The sequence below is a fragment of the Podarcis cretensis genome (assembly GCF_951804945.1).
Source record: "Podarcis cretensis genome assembly, chromosome: 1".
Taxonomy (NCBI): Eukaryota; Metazoa; Chordata; class Lepidosauria; order Squamata; family Lacertidae; genus Podarcis; species Podarcis cretensis.
Window position 1 is genome coordinate 29,731,916 of NC_137170.1, and position 24,994 is coordinate 29,756,909.

General features: G+C 43.3%; 1 protein-coding gene and 1 long non-coding RNA gene across 9 annotated transcripts in view; both read right to left on the reverse strand.

Annotated features, from left to right (window-relative positions):
* NRXN3 (neurexin 3) overlaps positions 1-24,994 on the reverse strand; it is a 1,235,498-nt gene that overhangs the window by 698,024 nt on the left and 512,480 nt on the right. For all 8 annotated transcript variants that reach the window (XM_079988538.1, XM_079988533.1, XM_079988539.1 and 5 more), the window contains one exon: positions 238-357. In XM_079988538.1, the coding sequence (XP_079844664.1) occupies positions 238-357 (120 nt within the window). The remainder of the gene's footprint in view (positions 1-237; positions 358-24,994) is intronic.
* LOC307223231 overlaps positions 15,297-24,994 on the reverse strand; it is a 59,526-nt gene continuing 49,828 nt past the window's right edge. The window contains exon 4 of the long non-coding RNA XR_013842041.1: positions 15,297-15,427. This is a non-coding gene — a long non-coding RNA (uncharacterized lncRNA). The remainder of the gene's footprint in view (positions 15,428-24,994) is intronic.

The window sequence follows — 24,994 nt, forward strand, 5'->3', positions numbered from 1 at the left end:
TCTTTTCATGGAAGCTACTTGTATAATTTGGGGTTTCTATGCTTCACATTACACTGTGAGCATAGTGTTAGGGACATTGGCATCCACCTGGGAACAGGATTACTGGGTCCAAGCTTTGTCCTAATTATTGGGGAAACAGGTAGTATTAAGGGTAAGGCATGGCCAAAGGTGTGAAGTGACAGAACTGTTATGTAACTTAGGTCAAAACGAGAAACCCATGATGAATCACCCACTCACCTTCGGCAACATCATCATCCACGGTCAGCTTGAGACTCTTTCCCCGACGTACCACACGGACTGTGTGCCATTCATTGTCATTGAGTTTCTGCCCAGCATAAAGCGTCTCAGGTCCTTTACCTGGGGACAGTGGCAAGTAGAAGCAAATTTTAAAGCCACATCTGTTGCACAGTAAAAGCCTGCCTGGTTGGAAAAGTCACTGAAATCATCTTGGTGTGATGATGGTACAAAAGCTAATTTCTTAAAAGGTGGTACAAATTACATTTGCATGCCTTGCCCACTTAAAGCTGAATGGGGATCTCTCTAAGATATTCCTTACCTATCTCAGCCCCACATAGTTTTCAGAGGAAGACTAAATTTTCCCTCTTACTTTACATCAGCAAACTTCACTGCAGTGCTAAAGGATTATAAAACCAGTGGATAAGTCAGTAGGAAACTGAAATGACAATGTTTCTGCTTTGAGGGGAGAGGAGAAGGAACCTGTTCCCCGTGGAAAGTAAACAACTCTTTTGTTTTCCCCAGTGATCATACACACCAGGTTGAGTTCTGCAAACACATCTCCAGACGAGGTCAAGCATAAATGAGCCCCCAGCAATCCCAACATTACCCTTACACTGAACAGCCTGGCTACAGATATTACCATCTCCATAATAATCAGTCCAAACTCCTCCTTTTCCTTTGTTAATTGGGACTTTTTAGGTGCTTTCCTTTCTGTGTAATGAAGTACCAAGCATAGATCCTCAGGTAGACAATGCTCCTGAAGAAAAGCCAGGCTTGCAATTCTTTCTGGCTCTCCATTCTCAAGAAATGCTTATTGCTTGCAAATGGAAGTCCTTGTAGAATGGAGATCAGGGAATCACTTGTGGTTCAAGGGGTGCATCAAACACCCCAGACCACAGATATAAATGAGGCACATAATGCTCAAGCAGCATCAATAGAAGTTAAAAAGCCCAAGCTACAAGTAAGCTAGCAGAAGGTGCTGGTTCTAATGGAAAGCTGAATCAGGACTTTGCAGTAAATTGTGTTTTAAAGTTGGCTTCGAGTGAGATGTCATCTCTGTCCAAGAAGTGATCAAGGATAGCAGACTGAGCATAGCTTTACTGGCACACAAACACCAAGAAGCGGCTCTAGATAGATGGTTTCCTGGCACGGTGCCTAGATTAAAATGCTCGAAGTGGAAGACTCCCATTTATAGAAATATATTTGGAATTAATTGTGTCGTTCATGTAGTAAATGCATTAGTCCTGGATCTACTTCAGTGGTTAATTGGGCAAGTTAGGATAAGGGTAAACAGCATCCTGCCATGAATGCAAATCCATCCTGCCATCAGTGAAAAAGGCAGCAGATCTGGCTTGGGCATTTTAAGGGCAAAGAAATTCAAATTTTCTCTTCATTTTTCATTTGAAAAAGCAGATATTTAGCAAATGTGTTTTGAAAGAAGACCCCTTGGGACTAAAGGTGTGAGAATTCAAGCCACACAAGCAAGAAAACAAACAAAGCAAAATATTTGAAGTCAGTGGAATCAATTGGGATGAATGCAAGCAGAGTTTAGTTGTCTCTATTATGAAAGGACATACAAGATTTGTAATTAGTTTCAGCGTACAGCACTCCTTACATAATTGCAACAACCTGGCAAGTGCATTGGGGATGCTTCCATACATGCCATGTAGGGGATAAATAACACCCAGGGCACAGCTGTGGGTGAAAAACAGGCCAAAACGTTTATTGACTATAGTGTGGAAAGCAGGGTTGGCATGGCATTGGGCCAGGATCCACTAGTCCCCTACAATATTCAATCTGAAGCCCATTACATCATCCCAGCACTCCTGCTGGAGAATCCCATGGGATCTGACCAGCATATAAGGACCATGGTCTATATTATGCTCCTGGAATCCCGCTGATAACCTGACACGAATGGCATCTGGCCTGGCCCACCTCAGCTTGGGCTGAGAACTGGTTTACTTGAGGGTCCCCCTTATGTTTAGATCCTACCAAATGACATTTCTGCCACAAGAGCGGGTGAGCTGTCAAAAGCTCGCTACTGGCCACTCCTATCACTGCAACCAGTCTAGAACAGATGTTCTAGCCACATGCCATTGTGTGCCTCTGAGAGGTGAACCCCCTCAAAACAGAAGTTCAAGTGGTTTTGCTGTTATTGATGGGTGGCTAATCCTGTGACCACCCTATGTTGCCACAAAGCCTATTAATTTGCTGCCCAGGTGCCTATATGTGGTCTCCACTCTTGAGGTCTCTGCAGCCATGCTAACCACCACAGGGACATGTTGGAAACATCACTTTCAGGCTGGTGAGAACTAGTGATGGTGGATCTGAATGGCCCTTTTAAAGATCCTGCCAGGGCCCATGAGAGGAGGAAGCCCACTAAGATCCCAGACAGGGGAATCAACTACAGTTTCCCTAGTCATGGGAGCATCCAGGCCACACCACAATCTGGCCCCCACTTTCATCCTTTGCCGGGCCACTGTTAGATGTGATACTTTGGAGACCATGCTCCTTCTCAGTATTCCATATAAAATACATTTGTAATGCAGCTGGAGCCAAAATTTTACATTGGTGGCAGCTGACGTAAAAGGAGAATGATATGGAGATTTTACAACCATTCTTCTGTGTTCAGCCAGCTCTGCTTTTCTGATTAGAAACAAAACTGTGTGACTTCTTTGACTTTGATAAGCAACGGCAGGCTGACATTCAGCAGATAAATAAATAAATAGCACATTGGCACCTAGTTGCACCTTTGCACATGTCCACATGACCCCAGGTTCGTTCTTTCAGTGTGGTAGCAATCCCATGCTTTAGGATCAGGGGTTTTGCTCTCAAAAGATACTGGGGAAAATAAATAAATATGCCAGCTACCGTTGCTTTCTAGAGCATAAATGCATTCACAAACAACAGAAATTCAAAACTAATAGCCCTGGGGTGAGGGAGAAGAGAGAAAGGATTATTCTGCCTTCAATGGCTTTCGGGCTGTTTGTGGAATATTATTTGCAAAGAGCTGTTTTTAAATCATTTTAGATTTATCTGTCACTTCTTTATTCTTTATCACCAGGCTTTGTTGTTCTCTTTTGTTTTAGTGGCTGTTGTTTTTGCTCTCTGGAAGACATCTGCAGCGGGTGGAGGGGGGGGGGATAGAGCTGTTTTTCATCTGTGATCACCTGCTGTAAGTTCCTGCTCAACATCACCTTTCTCAGCATTATATCACAACTGTTTCCACGGAAACAAAGTCTAATAGAAGAAGCAGAAGAAGAAGAGGCTGGAGTAGCCAGCCCAGGTGGACTGTCAAAATGAAATAAAAGTAAGAAACACCTTGGAGCCTTTTCTCCACTCATAGATAGTTGGCATTAAATAATGGGGGGGGGGGTGCATGTTGCCCTAGAAGGAAGCTGAACTCCTGGAGACACTTTCTATTTTTAAATGTTTTTGATGAGATGGCAGCTGGTCGTTAGGATTTTTTCCCCCCTTTTCTTTTTGGTTGCTCATTACTTAATTTTTATGAGTGAGTACAAATAAGAGGCAGGAAGATTAGCATATAGAAGAAAGCAGAATAATGAGAATTGTGCTCTAGCCATAGATTAACGACGAAGGTGCTGGAGTGAGGGCTGGAACTGCTACCGTTGTCAGGGGAGCTTTCAGCTTTGGGAACACTATATGCCCTTTGGGGTGGCCTCCAAGATTCCTGCCCTGGAATTTGTCCAGCCAGATAAGGGAACGACAGCAGGCCTGTTGGTTGTTCTTAGCAAAGGTAACTATTGAATGTAATCCCACCAAAGCATGTCTCTGGATGCTTCCACATGGCCTGTGTATTCAGCATTCATCCTGATGTATTTTGCAGGGAGGTTAGAGAAGGTTGGCATTTTAATGAGTATTCATTCTGATTTGTTTGCAGTGATTATCAATGACATTGCATTAAAGTAAGTGTTATCCTACACTTTCCAGCGCATTTTCCTGCCACTTTCCTTCTTGGGGAAATGGGATTTGTTGCACATCTGAAAACTTGGTGTGTGGGTTTGGTTAACAAAGAGCTAACCTGGAAGCAAGAAGAAGAAGAACATATATCATAGAGGCAGTGTTCCAAAGGACAGGTAAAAAAGAAAATAGGACCGAAAGGAAGTATAAATTACCCCCAAAGATAATGATCTTAGGGGGACATGTTTGTGCGCCAGACAGAAAACTCCCAGTCACACATTTGGATGTGCCATTCTATCCATTTGTGTGCCAAGCAATTGAAATGGAAAGAGCTTTAAAAAAAATGGCAAGGTTGAAATCAGTCATCTTACCAACAAGTTTTAAGATTCATTGGCCTCTTTGGTTTAAATGTTTGGGGGCAAAGAAAGCATCCTGATGTGGGTCTCCTAACTCTGTGCATGAGTGTCTACATGCACACCCATGTATTCATGTGCAAATATCACTGTCTATTGTGCCTGCCTACTCTACCATAAATGTTAATGAAGTAGTCTATGGGACTGAATATAAACATCGAAAAGGCAGTTCCTCGAGGAGCATTGAAATGCAAAGAAGAAACAAATAACTCGCAGTACGTTGTCACCAGCCAAACTAACATGAATACATACATATGCACATGCATACAGGGTTTTGCTCATATGCAGGTTCTAGAGATTCCTTACCACCAGAGTTCTTGCAGCCAAAGGAAGAGCGCAGAGGGGGCCTCAAATGGCTTTCCTTAGCCTTGCTCTTATTTTCCTTACCTGTGTGCTGTCTTGCTGTCCTTCCTTGGAGGAATCATTCCCATTTAATATAACTGCTGGTACTTACCATGCTATCCCATTACAGTGAGACTGAAATACTATACCTCAGAAGTGTTGCTGGACTCCCATCAGACCCAACAAGCATCATCAATGGTCTGGGGTGATGGGAGCTGTCGTCCAGAAACTTCTGGTTACATGCAGAAGGCACCAGGTTCAATCCCCAGCATTTCCAGGTATGGCTGGGAGAGAACCCTGCCTGAAATCCTGGAGAGGAGCTGTCAGTCATTGTAGACAACACTGAGCTAGATGGGCCTGACTGTGTACAAAACATCTTCATTTGTTCCTATGAACATAGCTATGCTCCCTGGATGACAGTGGTATTTACAGACATATAGAAAATATTATGGAATCAGTTGTAAGGAGGGAACATTGGACTGTGACAAATGCCATATCTCTAAGACACCATTGGTAAGCAACAGAAGCTGAGTTGATAGTGGATTCCCACAGCCTAAGTGGCCAAGATTTCACTTGCTGTTGCGGTGGTAGATACAGAATCATAGAACGGTAGAGTTGGAAAGGACCACAAGGGTCCTCTAGTTCAACAACCTGCAATGCAGGAATCTTTTTGCCCAGGGTGGGCCTTAACCTCAGGCCCTAAGGTTAAGAGTCTCATGTTCCACCGATTCCCTAATCTTCAGAATGTATTCAGGTTGCAGCTTTTCAAAATCAATCATTCATTCTCTCATTCAGGTCTTGAATGGTCAGGACCCAAATCTGTATTGCCACCCACAAAATCAGACTGGGGCCTGGTTTGCACATCACACTAAGCCAAACAATAGTTTAGCATGAACACATGAGTTTACAGGCTCCCAGAGAGGAGATTGTGGCTGCCTTGCTCATATAACCAAGGTTTGTTCTTGGTGTATGGCTTCTAGTTAGTTTGGAGAGGGATAATCCATGGGCCTAGGTTTGAATGACAAAGCCAAACTATGGTTTCGTTTCATATAATGCAGCAGCAAAATGACAATGGAGGAGTGAAGCAGCTCCAACCCCCTGCATGCTCATGTGTCCATGCTAAGCCATAGTTTTGCTTAATGTGATGCGCAAAGCAGTCTACTATAAGGAGTGCTGTTTTTCTACAAAAAGAGATGCTGGAACCCGCCATGAACACCTCCCTCATTCTCTTAGAATGCCAATGGTGCCCACCTGAAAGGTGCCGGAACTGAGTTCCTGTAAGGTTCCCCTGAAAAAAGCGCTTATATGGTAAAAATAAAAAAAAATACACTGAATTGTGGGTAGAACAGTTGTATGAATCTACCCTTATTTTCCCCATAGGTACTGCTTCCACTGTTGCAACTTATTTAATAGTCTCTTTCAATAGTGAAGGTGTAATGGGATGAGGGGCTGCTTGTGCGTGAGCGCTAAGGTTCTCACAGTTTTGTAGTTAGTTTTAAAACTCTCCCTCTCCGCGGAGCCATCAGTGCATGGCTCCCTTAATCGCTGGCAGAATCCGTCAGTGGGCGTTTCCTGAATTTATTCCAACATAAGAGTTCCTTGACCGAAAGTCTCCTCCTTGATTCTCTGCGTGACAGCTTTCTGCGTAGAGTGGGCGTCCCAAAGGGAGGTCCTGAGCTCTCACCACTGGCCTCGCTTGAAGCGTCTCTGAGCCTAACCTCCGACGCTGTCTCCTCTCCCCCTCCTTCTTCAGCGGTAACTCTCCCTCTCCCCCTGCTGGTTCCTTCCTCAGCATCTGAGGGTCTCCCAGCATCCGAGAGCCTCTCGACCCCCCTGAGCTCCGATGGCAGTTCCCTGACAGAAGGGAAGGCACATCAAACATTTTAAGCTGCCAGTCCTTAGGGTACAGAATATGTTTTGTTTCTATAAATTCAACTGAAAGCTCTCTTAGAGATTTAATAATGAAAAATGGAATGGAAATGGTTTCCTAAATTACATCTGTGAACAGTAAAGAGCCTATTTAATTGTATGTTTTATAAGCATATGACTTTTAACAGTGTCACGTCCACACCATAATACTTGTTATGGTATTAAATGTTCCGAGTTTGTAAAATTTATTTTAAAAATTGCCCAGATGTTAGCTCCAGAGAAGCTGCCCCCTAAGTGTATTCTTGTACAAATCATCAAGTATTAACAACCATCAAATCAGGCTTGATGGGGGGGGGGGGAATGTCACGCTCTGATAACAGCTCAAATGGAGGCCAAGAGGTTTGCGGACAGGTGGATGTAATTTCAGAGTCTCGTAGCAACTCCCAGTCTTCTGTAGAGACAATTACTGCCAAGATCACAGCATACATTGGATCTAAATTCTACCTGTCCCTTCCCTCCATCTTAAGCCACTGTCAATAACTCTTTCTGGCACATGACAAATGACATGACTTAACCCAGGTAGATATTAGCAATTCAGAGGATATCACACCATTGCACACTGTAGGTGACACAAAGCAGATGGCTTTGTTTTATAGAAAGGGCACCCTGTAACCAACAGAGAAAGAAAAATGCCTGAAACATTGCCGAATGCATTTCTAAGTACCCAGAAGAAATGAAAGTACCATATGCAAGTGCATTTATAGTGGGTAGCCTCTGAGATTGGCCAAAAGGCTAAGGAAACTAGAGCTATGGAAAAAAAAATTTTTAAGACTCCTGCAATTTCTTTTACCATCTTTTAACAAAAAAGAAGTTGCTTTTGGAAATCATCACTAGGAAAAGAACATTTTGGTGAAATAATCCTGAGTGCAGCATGGAGTATGTAATGCCTACCTTACTTTAGAAGTAGTCCAGGGATGTTTGTGAATGTTCTTTCTTAAATTCTACAAATCATCTCTCCCTTGGTTTGTACACTGCAGCCTTCCCAGGTGCCACACTTCAGTAAAAGCCCAGGGGAAGGCATGACAAGGTAACACTTCCCAGGAGGCTTTTTCATATCCGGAAGCACAGGCAGCTAGGGAGGCACTAATGTGCTGGAGAATTTTTTAGTGGGGGAAAAAACACACATATACCACCCATGGCCGCCACGCAATGATAAAGTAAGCGCAAAACCTCACACTCAAAACAACTCTAAAGAAATTATTGAGTACACTAAGATTGATGCTGGAAAAAAATTCAAGACGGTTTTGCAGGGTACGAAAAATTTTGAGAAATTCAAGGATCGATTTCTGGAGAGCTCTAAGCACAAGGAAGCACAACAAAAGATAACTGCCAAGCAGAACTACTGCTTCATCACCTAGGCCATGGGTAGGCAAACTAATGTCCGAGGGCTGGATCCGGCCCAATCGCCTTCTCAATCCGGCCCGTGGACGGTCCAGGAATCAGTGTGGTTTTACAGGAGTAGAATGTGTCCTTTCATTTAAAATGCATCTCTGGGTTATTTGTGGGGCATAGGAATCCGTTCATTTTTTCCCCAAAATATAGTCGGGCCCCTACAAGGTCTCAGGGACAGTGGACCGGCCCCCTGCGGAAAAAGTTTGCTGACCCCTGACCTAGGCCATCAATTAGCCCTGACAGCTAGAACCACCAGCCACTCGTGACATGTTATTATTTATTACTACTGCTCTCTTGCTGCTATATTATTGTTTCAAACCTTGCTGCTGACTTTTATGCTGCTTTCACACACACACACACACACACACACACCCCCCTACCTTACACCTGACATCAATACACACTGGCCCCACCCCAGTATCCCCATGAATACAAATTATGGCACCTTCTACTCCCAACCAGTTCTCTTATTAAGTGGGAAGGTCTTAAGGGAGCGTCTGCATGTAACTTGATGAATGCGTTTAGAAGCTTATTCACAATCAGGAATGCTAACAACAAAGATTTTCTGATCACACAAAAGCTTCTAAGTGCAGTCCCTTTACACCTTCCATCTCAATATGGGAATGTTGGCATGGGGCATCCTGCTCACATTTTCAATCCATTATTCAGGCATAATGACAGGACAGGACTATGGACTGATCCCTTAGAGCTGTCTGCACAGAGTGGCTGCTGAAGTTGTGCTGCTTCCAGAAAGTTGATACCCTGTTCCTTGTTACTGCCCTATGGCCTCTTTGTGCCTTGATGCCTGAAACTCAGTTTTGTTCTTAATACACCATGTGCTTTGCAACATTATGCATTAACTATTGTGTGGTTGCAGATGACTCCTGACCCAAGTCCATGTTGCTAAACTGGGGAAACTTAAGATGTTTCCTAAGCTTGGAAGAGGACCACAACCCTACTAACAAAATGGCAAATAAAGGCACTGGCAGCATTTTGTGCCAGAAAGCAGTTCTTTGGTAAACAGAGCGGTAACATGGCTAGGCGAGGGTGGTGGAAGAAAACAATACGATTCATTCGCCATTTCCTGTCTTTAATCTTAGGAAATATCCCCAAGGGCTCAATCTCTCTTAAACAGTGATACATCATGACATATTTTACACTGCCAGCTACAGCCTTCCATAGTGGATAATATGCAGTGCCTGCCAGTATTGCCTTAGTGGATGTGTTTACAAAAGTGATTTCCCTAGGGAGTCAAGCGTAGAGGGGGAAAACTTGGTCTGTTCTATCTTATTACATATCAGTTGACACTGTCTATTGCGGGCTCTGGATCCTATAATGTAATATGGGAGCAAAGGCCTAGCTCAAGCCGCAAGAAATCACACACCATGGTTTTTATGTAACATCATTCAAGTAAGATTCTTCACAGAACTTGACAAGAGCAGGTGGAATTATTACAAGCCCCAGATCACGGAAGTAGTGGGGAGAAATGCCAAAAGTTAAAACAGTATAGTTTAGAATGAGCATTTGGCACAGCTGAAAATAGATCCATTGCCTCTGTTTGTGTGTGTGTGTGTGTGTGTGTGTGTGCATGTGCATATGTGTGCATGCATGCATGTTCTAAGGATCATAGTGTTGCCTAAATGAATCAAAGTCCATTCACATTCTTTGGAATAGCTTTACATCTACTTTTATTCTACTTTAGCCATAGACCCATAAAATTATACACACACACACATCCCTAAGTCATTGAGCATGTTTTTAGGAGAGCTATAAAATGCCAGGAACATTAATTGTGCTCTAATTTATTATCCCATCTCCTGCTGCTGCTCCTGGCTACTGCTTTGTTAATTTCCCTTCCTATCCCTTCTTTAATAAGCTTTCCCTATTAATGTGTTAAGAGGGAGTTTAAAAAAAATAAATATTCTCTTTACTGCATCCTGGTGCCTGACTGCTAATGCCAAGGAGGAGCTTCCTATATATTTGATTAATATTTTACAAATAAAAGCCACAGCTGCCAATAATAGGAGCATAGCTTCTGCCAAGATGTTACCTAAGCACAGAGATCAAATATCCTTGCAATAGTAACACAAGGAGACATTGAAAATGGTATAAAAATCAGAGGTTCCAGCCATGTATATTCACGGATCTTAAAACTATTTCCCATGTTGCAAATCAGAGGGTTCCCAGGACAATCCCGATATCCATCACACAGATTTGGTTGGGTGGCATTTCCCCTTTGGTGCTGTAAGGTGTGGTGAGGCCCACCAGGCCTTCTCATTTGGTCTGAGAAGCTGTCTTGGCCAAACCAAGCCCACCTGTTGTCAGATGTGGGGCAGGTAAAGAACTAGCTAATTTAGAGAGGCTTGCTTAGCTCTGTGTGCAAAATTCTGCAAGCCCCAACAACCAACTGATTGTGACATCAGCCCATTATGCTGTCAGGTTACTGAGTGGTGGACTTCAGAAATGGTGCTACATCAGGCAACTTCACACCATTTCCCAGATTGGGAAAGCAGTAGAGGTGGGAAAGAGGGAGATGGATTGATGGACTCCAAGGACCTGCCTTTCACTATCAAGTGATTTGGGAAGAAAAGGAAAATTATTGACGCAGCTTGGCAGGAAAGAACAGCACGCTTCTATCCCATTGCCTGAATCATATCTGGTGAATGAAATTTACGGCCCATCCAAAATTCTATTTGTCCCATGATTTCTCGTCAGGCATCTGAGAGGTTGTTGTGGTTGTTGTTGTTTTGTCCCACTGCTTTCCCCTGGAAAACCCAGAGTTTATTGTTGAATCAGAAGAAACGTCAATCTGCAGAAAACCTGACCGACATTTGTTCCAAATCTGCAGTCAGCCACAGGTTTCTTGGAGAAAGTTTTGGGACAAAAGGCAAAAATAAATAAATCCTCTGAGACTCCTGACTAGGAATCATGTAACAAACTGAAGTGTGGATGGGCTCTTAGTGTAGTAGATGGAGGGGCCCTGTGGTTATTCTACCACACATCCAATTTGTGGGTCACCATGCCATCACAAACTCCTGTGTGGAGTGCAGCAAGTGCAGCTCCGCTTTGAGCACATCATGGTATAATGAATTAACTAGTCCCCTGTAGATTCCATGTGTGTGGTTCTTCACACATTCTGCTAAATGTTTTGTGTAAGGGACAGATCTGGCGAAGCCCACTCTCTCTGATCTCATTCTCTGCTACATGGAATGGGGCTCTTCCCTGTCTAAAAGGCAGGAGAGAAGGTTGGGAGTGTGGCATGTTAGGTAAGGGCGGGACTATGAGTTTGTGGTTTGTTTTCTGCAAGTATTTAGTACGTTAACAGTGTGATTCTATGCATGTTGACTCAGAAATAAGCTGCACCGAGTCCAATAGGGCTTACTCCCAGGTATGTGCACAACCTAAACTTTTGTTTGAATAGTAACCAGTCACATGCCTATAATAATATAGTTGAAGGACAAAAAGCACAGAATAATAGATAATCTGCTAAGGGCACTGAGCACGAAAGGTCCTACCCCTCTCTTTGAGAAGGAGAACTCTGGCCTTTTGATTCGTGGCTCTGAAAATACTGCCTTGTTTTCTCTAAAGAGAACATATTGACTGGAAGCAGGCTGAGCATAGAGTTCTGAGAAATTAGAAATGTATTTCCAGGAGGAGGGAGCTTTCAGCTTTTTAATATCTTTAGCTCTGCTGTGAGCTCATCAAGACATTAGCTTCCCACATTCTGAGTTAGGCACTGCAGTTCTCAGGCAAGAGCACAAAAGTGCTCAAGGGAAAAACAGGCACCAGGGGAGTCCTTTATTCAGGATGGCTAAGTTGCCTGCTCCAGGATATGGTCATTTCCATGACAGCTGCACACATACAGCTGTTGGTGCCAACTCTTAGAGCAATTTTTGGACCAGCAGGAGGTTGAGGATCTGTTTATTTGCTAATGGGCTGGTCAGATTATTGCTTTATTATTTTAGTACTGTTAATGTTGTTCACTAGAATTATGCATTTGGTATGTTTCCCCCCATGGATGTTTGTTATATGAACTATTAATCCAGGGGATGCCTGGAAAGCTCAGTTGGTTGCAGCATGGTGCTGATAATGTCAAGGTTGCAGGTTCAATCCCTGTGTGGGACAACTGCATACTGTGGTACCTCAGGTTACATATGCTTCAGGTGACATATATTTCTGGTTACAGACTCTGCTAACCCAGAAATAGTACCTCGGGTTAAGAACTTTGCTTCAGGATGAGAACAGAAATTGTGCTCTGGCGGCATGGCGGCAGCAGGAGGCCTCATTAGCTAAAGTGGTGCTTCAGGTTAAGAACAGTTTCAGGTTAAAAACGGACCTCCAGAACGAATTAAGTACTTAACCCCAGGGGGGTGGGACTAGATGATCCTCAGGGTCCCTTCAAACTCTACAATTCTATGATTATATTATTTCCCCCAATGCTATTATGTATGGTATTTTTTATTTTAGTTTTGTTTTTTGCTGAATGTTGGGTGACAAACAACTAATTAATGAGTGAGTGAGTGAGTGAGTGAGTGAGTGAATTTTCCCTTTGCATGGCCTTAACAGGTAAGGACCGAGCCAAACTGAAGCTTCAGGAATGTTGTAAAATGAACTTAACAAAAGTTTTTACAACAGAACTGGCAGCCCTTTATGAAGTCATAAAGTGACTCATTGCATCAGGGCTGGGCACCTGCAGTCTACACACCATCCCTGAAGCTTTTCATCAGGGAGTAACCATTTCACAGAAATCCTAGCAGGTTGTAGCCCTAAGTTTTAATTTATATATATTTTAACTGTTGCTATATCTGTATTGTCCCTGTTATACCTAATTGCAAATTCAAATGTATCCCTATCGTGTTTTATGACTTCCTTGATATTATATGTAAGCTGGAACTGGTCTGTGACTGAAATAATAAATTCATTCATTCGGGTTGTAGCCTTCCAGGTTGTAGGAGGAAGAATTCCTTTAAAGCTGCAACTGTTTGTCCATTTTGTGTTCTGCTTTGTTGATACAATGTTTGGTTTTGGTTATAGTGATTGTTCTGACCACAATGTTCAGCCCAGGGATCTGGTTGCTAAAGGAAAATGAAGCCAAGGGTCTTAAGGGAGAAAAAGGAAAGCTTAACAAGTTGGGGTGGTGGAGGGAAATGCAACAGAACACTGTGCTAGCCTTTGGAATGGAGGGGAAAACTGGAAGCGAAAATGTGTATATGGGTAAAGCTGGTAGTTAGAGAAAGATTAGTTGAATACTTCTTAAGAGGTAGTATTTGGGAGCACAGATGGCACACTGCAGAAGAAAAAAGCCAGGAGAAAGATGCAAATAGACCTGAAAGTTAAACGGAGAAATGAAAATTGGTAAGTAATTGGCTTGGTTAGGGAAGCAATCTAGGCTTATCTGGATGTTTTCCCTCTTGTTATTTTTATTAGCTCTTCAAACTGTTTTTAAAACAAATCTTTTTTTAAAAGTGCATTTTCAAAACCCATTATCTTGTTGCTCTACAAGAAGCTTAAGAAAAGACTGAGTTCATTCATTTGACTTTAAATGTACCTGTTTAATGGAGGCAGAAAGGAGGATTGTATGTATGTATGTATGTATGTATGTATGTATGTATTCATTCATTCATTTTCCAAGTTTCTCCTGGTATAGGAGCCAAGGCAGCTCACAACCCAGGCAGGCTTATATAGGAATATACAGCCTTTCAGATAGCCTGGACACAAGCCATTTTGGGTTTTGAAGGTCATAACTAGCCTTTGAAATGGACCAGTAGCCAATGAAGCTGTTGTAGCAAGGAGGTTTCTGTTCTCCATGTAACCTGCTCTAGTTAGCATTCTGGCTGCAACATCTTGGACCCATTTAAGTTTCTGAACTTTCCAAAGGCAGCCCGACACAGAATGTCTGGCAGTGATCCAAATAGGATGTAGCTAAGTCATGTTTCACCATGTTCAGATTGGAAATCCCCAGGAATGGGCTCGGCTGGCACACCAGTTTTAAACGTGCAAACACATTCCTGGCCAAAGCTGAAACCTGGGCATTTAGGCTCAGGGATGAATCCACACCCATACTGTGAACCTGAATCTTCAGTGAGAGTGCAACTCCATCCAGCACATGTTGAATCCCTATCCCCTGGTTGACCTTTTTATTGACCAGGAGCGCGTCCTCTGTCTTCTCTGGTTTACACTTCAATTTATTCACTTTCATCCAGTCCATTACTGACACCAGCCTCTGGTTTAGCACCAAAACAACTCCCTCAGATTTAGATGGAAAGGGAAAAAAACCAGAGTTTGGTGTCATCCATATAGTGGTGGCACCAAAGCCTAAAACTCCAGACAATCTCTCCCAACAGTTTCATATAAATGTTAGCTACCATGGGGAACAGGACAGAACCCCGAGGGACACCATATAGACCAAAGGCCAGGGCATCCAATAGGAGTTCCCCAGAACCACATTAAAAACCTAACTGGAGAACAACTATTGCAGGAGAGTGCCCTCTTCAGAATAGCAGCATGCTTTAAGAATGCTGACAGACCAGTATACTGAATTGGATCACTGCAAACTTCAGTGACGTCATCATTCCTTGGCCCTCTTGCCTACTTGCTGCCAGAAAGCACTCTTAGTCACTGAGACGTGCCATTCAAAGTACCCACAACTCAAGCATACTTGAGTCACAGAAACACCTGAGAGCCTGGTGTGAAATGACAGCTGCTCAGCCACCCACTTAATACTACCATCACCACCACCACTAATGTCTTGGCACTGTATTCCTCACTAACATTCCCAGGCTTGCCTCCCTCCTCCCAGATCAGCCTCTATCCTTAACTCTTCCGTCTCTGAAAGCCCTGCCATGGGGCTTTTGTATTAACTGTCAAGAGCCCTTAGAGCGGATTCCCTGGCCTCATTAGTCAGCCCAGGGGTAGCAGAGGATGCTGACAAATCTGTAGAGTCTGCAGTGACATTCCGAGGGACCGATGTAGGTTTAGAGACTGTCAAGGGGGGGGGAAAGTAACCCAAGGCAACTTCTGTGGACTCATTTGAAATTCAAATTTATACACTGCACTGCAAGATTCATTTCAGTGAAGAAGTGGTTTAAGGCTATAATGACCTGGATTTTTTATTTTATTTTATTACAAATGTGTTGGCAGGGTGGCAGGAGAGGCTGGCATCAAGAGAGTGTGTTCATGCAAACAGGAAGCAACTGTTCCATCATAAAGAATAAGAAAGAGCACACAGGAAATGTTAAAATCCTTCACTTTTACCTAACTTTAACTTCATTATTTTCCTGTGCCAAACAACAAAATTAGGCTGACATAAGGAATTGCTGTCCCAGAATAAGGAACTCGGAGCTCCTGAGTTGGGTTAAAAAACAAGGTATGAATGCAATTTCCTATGCTCCTCCCATAGAGGCCTTCCATGGCAACCTGAGGTTTCCCTCTCCATGCTGAAATTAGGATTGAAATAAGTATGCTATTGTAGCCTGAATAATAGGTTGCAGTGTGTGCTTGGCTGTTGTGTATGTATTTGTGCCTGCAATAGTTTCTACACACTGAAATGTGCCCACAGGCCTGAAAGAGCTGGCAAATTCTGAGTTAAAACCTCACTGCTTCACGATTATGCTTCTATTCTGTTCACTTCTCTGCCACGCTTCAGGCAATTACTGGGCATGTGGTAGCCACAGTGGAAATTCCCTGCACAACGGCTCATGACCTATGGCCAGCTGGCCACATCCATGCAATTGCCACATCCCACATTCACCTGTTTGAGAATTCCCTGAAAGTCAAACAGCAGAAGCATGTTGACCAGCAGGCTAGAGAGAGCATAGATTTCCCAAGGGCCTCTCCCCGCCCTCTTCTGGCAAGGGAACAGCCCCTGGACCAGCCTGACTTTTTCCTGAGTCATCCAAATGCTTTCCATAAAACAGGACACCCTCTAAAAGGTTGCTTGACAGATACCTGTCCAATCTCTCTAAAAATCTATGAAAAAGTGAACATATGAAGCAATTTATTCTACTGTTCACATCCAAGACACACTCTATGTTCTCATTCAATCCTTCTGCCTGGCTGGAATGTGTCCATGCATGCAATAATGCCTCTTGCTTACACAGATGGAAGATGGAGGGATGTGTGTATGTGTAAACCCCTGAATTTTGCTTTGATGGGATACAGCCTACTGTACAAAGGTAAGAATCACATTGGTTGTTCTGCCCACCAAAGGGGGGCCTTCTGAAGAGCTATTTCTAGCTTGCAAAAGCCTCAAAAGCAGGACCCGAGTGCAACAGAACTCTCCCCACTTGTGATTACCAGGGCTGGATGTGCACCACAACCATCATGGTTACTCTTCCCTGATTGCCTTATAACCCCCATTAACTTGTCTAAATTTCTTTCAAATCCATCTGAGTTACACTGTTCCATAGAATTCCAGAGCCAATTCCATGCCCTGGGTGAAGAAGAAGTAGAATCATGATGGAGTAGCAACTGTATCCTGAAAATCTCAGAAGGACTATAGCAGGAATAGGCAAACTCAGCCCTCCAGATGTTTTAGGACTGCAACTCCCATCATCCCTAGCTAACAGGACCAGTGGTCAGGGGTGATGGGAACTGTAGTCTCAAAATATCTGGAGAGCTGAGTTTGCCTATGCCTGGACTATAGAGAGAGGAAATTCAGAGGACCAGGAAAAGCAATCAGGACTAAGGAATACGAGTACAGAATTTGGATGGATAACGTTTGTCCATGCTGGGATTTGCACTTTTTATGTGGGGTCTATGACCCCTTTAAGAGAGATGGAAGCACCATTCAAATCAGGATTTTAGAAAATCAACATTTAGGATCCTAGCTTCAATCCTTTACAAGGTTGCAGTAATCCTCATCAAACCTCCCATCAGCTCAGAAGCCCCATTCACTGGATGCCAATTCCATTCTTCCTATGAAACCAAGTGTAGATTTCTCTGGGAAAACCAAATTCATTTTCCTTTCCATCAGCTAGAATGATCAGAATCGACAGATACTTCTGTCAAAGCAAATGTGAGCAGTGAGAGTGGAATGGCAAATGATCTGGATGTTCATTTCCTATCTAAACATGTGGTGGCTTGAACCAATTAGTATCAAATGCATCACACCTAACATCTCTCCCATCCTAACCCAAGCAGAAATGAAGAAGGAAACAACTAGGAAAGACATTCAAACTTAATTAGGCACCAGTTGATAAAGACCACTTTTAATGCCTCAATAGTCTGAAAGCTCATTGTGCATGTGTTTCTGTGGATGAGTCAGCAGCTTTGGTGTAAATTAAGCATTTAGAGATGCAGTCTGCCCTCATCCTTACTACAGTTAAGATCAAACCATTGCTTTCACACCTTTAAGTCTATCAAGACCAGGTTCTCAAGGTCTTGTATTGGCACTGAACAGTTTGGTGAATGCCACCAAAGAAACCAGCTCTTTATACTAACACTTCTGGGAGAGGAACTGGATTCTCAGGCTTCCACACACCCTAAATATAAAACATTGTAAAATTATACTCTCCGCGAAAGAAAAATATTGGAAGAGCAAAACAAACAGGAACAGCTTTAAGTAAGATGCTCTCTTCTAAAAGGTAACTGTTTACTTGCATTTGGATAAGTGCAACATTCATTTGTTTAAATTTATATCCTGCCCATCCTCCCCAAAGAGTCATGGATGCCCAACAACAAGTGATAAAGCAATAAAAACAAGTTGTAAAACATTTCCAATACAGACTAGGAAAGATCTCAAGAAGCCTTTTGGAACATGTTTGAGAATATAGAGAGCTGTCATTTTTGAGGCCATGACCATTGGGAAAAGTGCAATTGCACCCAAGAGAATAGCTAGCAACCACCAGTGATTGGTTGTAGCTCAAGGAAGGGCTGTAGTTCAGTTGTAAAGCACCAGCCTTGCACGCAGAAGTTCTTTGGGGCAATCCCTGGCATCTCCAGGTAGGGTTAGGAGAGAATACCATCTGAAATCCTAGCAAGCCTTTGAAAGTCAGTATAGATAATATTGAGCTTGATGGACCAGTGGTCTGACTGTGTAAGGCTGCTTCCTATGCTCCTAATGGTACACAAAGTGTGTGTGGGACGAGGGCTGCTGCAGGGTGAAGAGGAAGGGGGAATCTCATCATATCATCATATGAGTGGAAGTGCACCTGCATGACACTGTTGAGTTCCATTGGAAAGTCCTACGTTTGCTGTCAGATTTTTGAGACCATCCAATGGAATTCAATGGTATTTCAACTATATTGTGTAGGGGGTCCAATATTAATCATTTCATATCATATCATTTTAATACATTTTCAGGGTTCGTAGTAACAATACTCCTCTGAAATTGGGGGGGGGGCAACAAGAAGACTGATGAGATAAGGGGCCTTTAGCTGCCATTCATACCTATCCTCCATTTGTTGAACCAAGTTTTAATCCTGGAGATATCTCCCTATATTGACTGGAGAATGGTTTTGTTGTCTACTTGTATTGTCTGGATAATTTCAGTGATTTGTATACCATGAAACTTGCTTGCTACCATACAGTGACTTGACCACATAATATATTCACTAAGTGGGTCCTATGGCTTTGTATGTTAGCTGCTGAATGCATATGAGGCCAGGAACTTGCTGAAGCCAAGCAAGACTAGGTCTAGTCAATGTCTGGATGGAGGACCATGGGTGGAATGCAATGCTGTGCTATGGCAAACGTCCCAGCAGCACAAACATTGCAGACTGCCAGATGGAACAAACCCCCCTCTCCACCCACTATGAGCTGTTCTGGGGGTTCTCCTGGAAGGGGGGCAGGGGAGGAGAAGACGGATAGCCCATTGTGCAAGCAGGTGCCTTAATGCAGGACATGTGCTGATGGGACTTGTCAAGAGAATCCCATCCCATATGTGTGCCACCTTGAGTTCCATAATGGGAAAAAGAAACAAAATAAAAGCTCAGGAAACAGGTCATGCAAGAGACTCTGAGGAGCTGGTGCTAGCATAGCTAACAGAAAGCTAAAAGGACAGTCTGACCCTGGTATAAAACATCTATCTGTGGTCCTACAAATGACTGCAATCAAGGGATGAAAACCCTTATCATGGCCTTATAACCTAATATAAATATATGAAGCTGCCTTATGTTGAACCAGTCCATTGGCCCATCAAGCCAGTACTGCCTACTAAAAATGGCTCTCCAGACATTCAGGCAGAGGTCTTTTACTTGAGATCTTTTAACTGGACATTGTGAAGTAAACTTTGGATTCTCTGCATGCAAAGCTGGTACTCTACCACTGAATAGTGGCTCCTCCTCTCCGGAATACATTCCAGCTTAGTTTATCGCACTCTCCTTCCCTAAACCTTCTTCACTGGAAACTATGCAAATAAATCTCCTATGTCCCATCACATATTGCCGCCATGCACAATTGAGCAGCTGCTGCACCTTTGGCCACGAATGAGGTGGTGCCTTTCCTTTCTACTGCTCACAGGAGCACAGCGAGAATTAATTCACTCAGCACTTAAAGCAATAAAGAGCATATAAATATTAGTGTTTATACATCCTTCGTGGGGTCTCAGATTCTGCTGACAAGCCAGCTGTGGTAATGAACGCTCCCCAATGTGCTATTATATTTAGATCAACATTTATTTTGGGAAATGTGCACATAAAAAGCCTTCTCTGAATGCCTGAAGGTGCTAAAGGCAACATTTATGGCCTTTGTCATTAGAAAATCCCAAGTGGCAGGAAAAAAAATAGGGGGAAATAATACCATGCTAAACTACTGAGAGGAGAAATTAATGAACATGACTAAGTTAGGCCAGAAAATTCCAGTGGGTCTATTCTGAATAAAACTTAGTTCAATACCGCTTATTGATTGTTGTGGTCTATAGAATCAAGTTATAAAATTGCTTGTTGGTTAAGGACTACTTTGCTCAAATGTACTGTTTTCCACAGTCCTTTCAAGAGCAGTCCCAGTAACATTTGGGAGAGATCGCGACCTAGACAATCACAGAAGATGACTCCAATCTAGGACTGCAGGAGTGGCCAATGCAGTCCCCTCCAGTTGTTCGACTAAAACTGCCTGGCCACTGGCCTTTCTGGCTGCTGCCTAGAGTCCAATAGCATCCAGGGTAGCATATTAGCAACTCCTGCTGCACTGCATCAATCTGTAAGTTGAGCTGTGAATTTGTATAATTTCTTAAGACAGTGGTTATTAAATTTATTATAACCAAACCTCTAAAGAATAGCTGTCCAATTTTTTTGGAAACAGACTTTATTGACTGTTTATTCTCACCTTGAGAAAATTCAGGAAAGTGGCCTCTGTCTGTGCCTTTTGGGGTGCAGTTATGGTTCCTGCTTAAATATTTTATTATTGTTGTTGAAGGAAGCAGTGGGCCTGGTGTCTGCTCCTTCATATTCTCTTTGCATGTTGCTTCTTTCCTCTATTATTTATTATTATTATTATTATTATTATTATTATTATTATTATTATTATTATTTGTATACTGACCTTCATCCGAAGAGCACACATAACATCAAAATACAAAATTAGAATACGAAATACTAAAAAAACCCACAAAAACACCTCAATAACCTCCCTCCTACAATTTTTTTTTTAAAAAAGCCATAGAATGTTTAATCAGCCAAAGGCCTGGTTACAGAGAAACGTTTTTGTCTGGCACCAAAAGATATGTAATGAAGGCACCAGGCAAGCCTCCCTGGGGATAGCTCTCAAATGATGGGTGGCAGAAAAGCCCTGTTCCCATGTTGCCACCTTCTGGACTTCTCATGGAGGGGGCACGTAGATGATGATTGCAGGGTTCAGATCATATTGGGAGAGGTGGTCAAAACCAGCATGTTGAATTGGGCCTGGAAACTAAGTGGTAGTCAGTACAGTCAGGCAAAGATCAGTGTAATATGCCCAAACCATCCTGCCCTAGCGGGCAACCTTGCTGCTGAATTCTGCATCAGCTAAAGTTTCCAAACCATCTTCAAGGGCAGTAATCTAACCCAGAGGTTACCAGAGCATGTCATATCAGGTCGGGAAATCCCCAAGGGCTGTTTGCAAAACAATTAGATCCATCAGCCTCTAAGGGCTGGATCATCCTCATAGGCCCCTGCTTCTGCAGAGGGAGAAAGGTGCTGAAATCTTAAATTTCACCAGGAAGTGATTGGACCCTGACAAAGGACTTGCCAGTACCCCCACTTTCAGATCACCTTCTTCTGCCCAGCTGATAAAACAAGGTGTGACCTGCCATGTAAATTAGGTCAATGGCATGTTGGGAAAACCCTAGGGTCCTCATGAAGTCCTGAGCCACCCCAGAGCTAACCATTTCAACATGGATGTTGAAGTCCGCCAAGACCAGCAGTCTGGGAGTCCTCAACACCACCACTGAAACCAGCTGTGCCAGCTCAAGCAGGGAGATGGCTGGGCAGCAAGTCAGGCGGTAAACTAGCAGAATCCCCAATCTGTACCAATTACCCAATGCCAGGAATGGACACTTTGGACCCTTACACATCTAGATAGAGAGCCTGGAGAGAAAGAGATGAAATCTCTATAGACTATGGCAATTCCCCCTCCCTGACCAACTCTACAACTAATAAAAAAACAAAAAACCATCCATCTTTCTGCAATTACCTTAGCACATTTTTTCATATGCTGAACATAATGCAGTGGTGTCTCTGAAGAGCCAATGTAATGACAATAATTTCCTGTCATTAACCTCTGAGGCATGCTTGTAGTGCTTCTGAAAGGAGGGCTAGAGAACCCTGAATGAGCTGGAACGTTTAATAAAATGCAATCTAACAAACAATAATAATGTCTGTCTGTCGCTGGGTAATCAAGCCCTACTACCCATTCTGAAGAAAGATGGACATGCTTAAACATGTTGCAATGTCAGCCTCAGGCTACAATGCAATACTCACTCGCCTGGAAGTGAGCCCCATTGGACTTACTCCTGAGTAGACATGCATAGCACTGCAGTGATAGGGTCTGTCCAGACAGCCCTTTTATTTTGCATTCATGATTATTTGAGCTCATGATGTTACTGGGGAGGCTATACACAATCCTACTTTTGAATAATATTTGAGGCTGCCCAAGTTTCAAGGGGGACATGCTGCTTTGTTTCCAATCAGTGCATGTCCCCTAGCTCTCTGCTCAAATCTTGTACATCACAAATATCCTGGATTGCTTTTTGTCTCACTTTTGTTATGCTGCAGAGCAAGAGTGACCCTCCCGGTGGCAATATTGCTGTAACATTGGGGAAGCATCCCAGAACAACTTACAAAGCAGAATTAAGTTGTGGATGGTCCATCATAAAACCATCACTAGAAGAAGAAGAGTTTGGATTTGATATCCCGCCTTTCACTCCCTTTAAGGAGTCTCAAAGTGGCTAACATGCTCCTTTCCCTTCCTCCCCCACAACAAACACTCTGTGAGGTGAGTGGGGCTGAGAGACTTCAGAGAAGTGTGACGCGAACCCGGTTCCCCAGATTATGAGCCTACCGCTCTTAACCACTACACCACGCTGGCTCTCACTGATGCACTATTATTGCATCAACTGCCTGTTGCAGAAAAATCCAGTCTGCAGGGGCTCTTAGTGTGTCACTGATGTTCCTGGAGGATGCTGAATGGGACCAGCTATGTAGCTCAACACCATAATCAGGCTGCAGTCCTGCCTACACTTGCCCTCTGACAAAAACTGTGACCTTGCTTTGTATCGTTTGCCTACTCAAATTCCCATAAATGTGCATGTGTTAGAGCATGTCATACATATACATACAACCACATAACAGGATCTCTATACTATTCCTTTAAGATTATTTAAAAAACCACAGCATGGACAAGCAATTTTGTGGTAGTCAATGCCCGAAGCAGAAACAGAAGCAGGTAACACCAAGGTTACAGGTTTAATCTCCACACAGTTGCACATTCCTGCATTGGACTAGATCGGGGTGGACAACCTGCAGCCCTCCAGATGTTTCTGGACTACAACTCCCATCAGCCCCAGCCAGCATAGCCAGTGATCAGGGATGGTGGGAGGTATAGTCCAACAACATCTGGAGGGCCGTCAGTTGTGCAACCCTGGAAAAGATTATCCTCAGGGTTGCTTTCCAACTCAACAATTCTATGATTTGGAGGAGGAGGAGAAGAAGGAGGAGGAGGAGGAGGAGGAGGAGGAGGAGGAACAGGAGGAGGAGAAGATTTTATCCAAACAATAAATTGCACCAAGGTCAGTGGAAATTGGGTGTCCCTAAACACACACTGCTTTTAGCTAATCTGTTTATAACATTTGCCCAGGGGCTTCTGGGGCAGCACTCTCTAAGCAAGCACCAGATGGGAGCCACCACCTAAATTTCCCAGAGCCTCATGACAAAAGAAAATGGCAGCTCCTCCTAGACCCACCTGCTCAATATGAGGGGACCAAGGCCAGTTTCCATGCTGGTGGACCCTGCCAGGTCACTGAACTGCTGGCAGTTACCCAAAAGTATTGGTGCAGCTTTAGACTGAAAAACTCAAAGAGTTCTCTTTAGCTTTTTCAAAGAAATTAACTTGTCTGTCACAATTTCACCACAGCTCTAGAATCACCATGTTCCAGCCCTTATGGCCTTACAGGGTTTAACAGGAAATATGTACTTGCCACTGAGCTCATAGGAGCGGCAGACAGTAAGTGAGAGAAATATCCTCTGGTGCACCACTGTGGTGATAACTCTCCTGCAGTGGAATAACCGAAGCAATGTTATAAAACAGAATGTATATTTCGGTGAATTAAATCCCCTCTTGACTTACTCTCAGCAGGAAATGGGACTTTGGTGCAACACTACTGATACTCTGGTGCCCTCTGGCGGCCAGCAGCATACAATGCAATGATGATTCAGAAGATCTCAACAAAACTCATATCCTATTCGTTTTAATACATGTTTTAGTCAGCACATGTTTCAGACCCATACTGTGCACCTTCATAACATTTAAAGCATCGACAAAAAAAGCATACTCCACACACTTGAAACAAAAAACAGCCAAGCCACTTCAAATGTTGCTCTCTCTTTTTTATGTGTACGCTACAAAGACTTGTGATAGCATGCATTTTCTACATAGTGAATCAGACATTTATGTTTTGGCAGTCAGGAGTCATTTACACAGTGGCTGTGTGTCCCATCTCCACAGCCCCCATGCTCCCTGAATCTGTGTGGCTTAATTCAACATGGGACAGCAGACTCTGCTTTGGACCAAAAAAACAACCTAGTTTTCCAAAGGATGCATCCCATTTTTTAATGGACAGCAAAGCAAACTGTTGTGCAAATCTCTTCCAATGACAATGGCAGCTAAGAACAACAACAGTTCATTTTTAAAAAATACTATCGCACGATGTAATACACAAACACTCTAAACTAGGAATAAAAGTGCCCTACCCTAAAAAGTTATTGTGAAGGGACCCCAAGTGTCATCTAGTCCAACCCTGTGCAATGCAGAAATGTAGTGCCCCATCCAATATGAAACCATACCAGACCCTGCTTAGCTTTGCAAATGTCCTAGCAGTTTTATTGCTGCACCACTAAGAAAGAAGGATGTATGCAAAGCACTTCTCTTTCATTTTTTCTTATATTGGGGGGGGGTGGAATTCCCACCCCCACGTCCCCAAGTTGCAAGGTTATAAACTTGTTGATATTCTTTATTCCTTTCTTTGGAGTGGTGGGGTCTGCTTTTTTGGGAGGGAGGGGAGTTGCTCCACTTAAGTGTGGGGTGGTGAGTGGCAATGCTTTGCATGAAGAAGATCCCAGACACAGTCC